The sequence below is a fragment of the Sceloporus occidentalis genome, unplaced genomic scaffold (genome assembly GCF_023333645.1).
Source record: "Sceloporus occidentalis isolate IW3139 unplaced genomic scaffold, rSceOcc1.0.p SCAF_33, whole genome shotgun sequence".
Taxonomy (NCBI): domain Eukaryota; kingdom Metazoa; phylum Chordata; class Lepidosauria; order Squamata; family Phrynosomatidae; genus Sceloporus; species Sceloporus occidentalis.
In genome coordinates this window covers 646,343-648,812 of record NW_028317013.1, presented here as the reverse complement: position 1 = coordinate 648,812, position 2,470 = coordinate 646,343, and the positions used below count along the sequence as shown (strand labels likewise).

The window sequence follows — 2,470 nt, the reverse complement described above, 5'->3', positions numbered from 1 at the left end:
ATGAAGAATGAACACTGGATGATAAGCTTGCAGAAAGTATTCTACCCTTTTCTTGTCATCATTGGTGTCCCATGTAAGTAACATGCTTTTTTTTTTTTTAATATTTGTTATTATTGTTTGTTTTTGGGTTGTTTTTTTTTTACTGTTAGCATGCCTGTATAGTTTTCCCAGATTATCCCTGGAAGCAAGTAGGTGTAAGCATGCTATTAATATTGTACCCCGAGTCAGAGAATACCATTATATCGCCTGTTGCTTCAAAAGAACTACAGTATTATCTATAGGGAGACACTAATTGAGACCAACCTGGTGAAATTAAAGAGGTAGTAACATCTTGCCGATAGTCTGGTGTTGCATAGAATCTCTAATTGAAATCCATGCTTGTTTAGCTGATAGTGTAATTGGCATGACTTACTATATGGTATAAATTATTATACATGAGCTATAGGCTTAGTGTTTAATCAAGAACCTGAAAAGTTGGTATATGGAATACATACGAGTTGTAGTGAGATGTGTGTGGGGCTCTGCATAACATTGTTAGTTAAAGGGAATTATTTAGAGGTTATTTAGTTGAATAAAGCGTTGCGATAAGCAGTAAAAAAAAAAACAAATCTTGTAGAATGCTGTAAGTTGGCCGCTTCATAGTGTGTGTGTGTGTGTGTGTGTGTGTGTGTGTGTGACATGTCAAGTGGGTGGGAAGATTCTCCCCATGTCAAGTGGGAGAATCTTCTGTTCTTTGTGTGCATGGTCACGGAAGGGTTAAAGCCCATACTTCCTTAATTCGTATATTGTTGAGAAACAGGCTTCTGTCTGGTGACCTCCTAGGCATGTCTGGTATGCCCCATGGCCAGACCAGGACTGGGCCATGCAATGTAATTTAATAAATGAAGTTCGGCGTTGTGGCTTATTTCTCTCTTCCACTGCTTTCATTTATTCGACAATGTTAAAATGTTTGTGTCTATTTGCAGCTAACACAATAACGTTCATGATCTTCTGGAGAAGGAGCTGCGGACTTTCTCCTTCCTGTCGGTGCTACATGATGGCAATCTCTGTGGCTGATACCCTAGTTCTTATCCAGATTGTTTTGCTTGAAATGATCCTTCAATACTACACCATAGAACCGTTTTGGACCAGGGTCCCGTGGTGTATGATTCGTGATGTATTTAGCTACGGTGCGTACAACGCTTCCGTCTGGCTCGTGGTCTGTTTCACCATTGAACGTTTTTTTGCTATTAAAACTCACCATTTGAAGCCCAAGATATGTACCAAAAAGTGTTCTTTGTGCATTATAGCAACTGTCTTTATCTGCAGTCACGCGTTTTCAATTCCATATTTTTGGTCAAACGAGTCAAGACATCTCAATGGAACCAACAGGTTTACCTGTGTTTATAATAATCACTTACCGAGTTTCTATGTGGAAGGACTGGTATGGTTTCAAGCTACCCTTGTCTACATTATACCATATATAATCATATTTGCACTCAATGGCTCTATCTTAAAACACATTTGCAACAGCAACAAAGTACAATGTGAAACTTTCCAAGACCGTAGAAGTTTTTCATCATTTACGCGTTCAAAAAAGCAGAAGCGGAAATCGGTGGTTCTGTTGGTTACGGTTTCAATGACTTTCGCTTACCTTTGCACCACACGTTTTGTTACCCAAATCATGATTAAGACGTTATATTATAATATAAACAGAAAAGACTACACTAAGACTATCAATGTTGCTGCAGATATAGGGACGATGCTTGACCTTACTAATGCTGCTGTGAACATGTACCTTTACGCTTGTACGCAATACAGATTTCGAAAGGAATTACTAGACATTGCAAAAGCTGTTAAGTCAGGCAAACTATATGAGAAGCAGAAGCATAAACATGTAATTTTTGTCGTTCACTATAGTAAATACCCCCCCAAAAAAGCATTAGTCGGCTACTGAAAAGAATTCATACATTTTTCACTTATTGATGAAAATTAGATTATATTTGTTTCTATTACGTATTTGTCAATTTTCCTTAGAGATTTACCGTATTTGCCTGATTATAAAATGACCCCCCAAAATTTGAATATTCAGGAAAAAAAAAGAAAAAGCCTGAAGACATGTAAACTATTTTTCAGATTTAATAAAAACTATGATTGAGAAAAATGCATGTTTGTTTTTTCTTTCCTTTTATTTGCCAACCTGCCCCCCCAGTTATGCACATCTGCCCTCCAAATATGCCTCATACCCCGTTATATGCCACTCTGTCCCCCAGAAATGCCTTATACCCCCTATAAGCCACTCTGCATCCCAGATATGCCTCTTCACCCAGTTCGATGGTAGTGTTTGTGAGGGAAGGGAGAATAAAAAGATACAAATGAAAGGAAAGATGATAGAAGAAAGCGAGAGAGACATAAGAGATGACAGAAAGAGAGGGAATAACGCAGGCACCAGCAAGGTTTATTCTTTATTCTGTAACCTTGCTGCCAGGGG

General features: G+C 38.2%; 1 protein-coding gene across 1 annotated transcript; it reads left to right on the top strand.

Annotated features, from left to right (window-relative positions):
- On the top strand, positions 1 to 1,936 carry LOC149298304 (putative G protein-coupled receptor 139). Its single transcript, XM_089487486.1, has 2 exons — positions 1 to 73; positions 966 to 1,936. The coding sequence occupies exons 1-2, from the start codon at positions 1 to 3 to the stop codon at positions 1,934 to 1,936; spliced, it is 1,044 nt and encodes a 347-aa protein (XP_089343612.1).
- The last annotated feature ends 534 nt before the right edge of the window (positions 1,937 to 2,470 follow it).

Bases quoted from the DNA above. Each gene is read 5' to 3' on its own strand.
- LOC149298304 (XM_089487486.1), top strand. From the start codon at position 1: ATGAAGAATGAACACTGGATGATAAGCTTGCAGAAAGTATTCTACCCT. The intron at 74-965 runs GTAAGTAACATG...GTCTATTTGCAG, and splicing joins TGTCATCATTGGTGTCCCAT to CTAACACAATAACGTTCATG.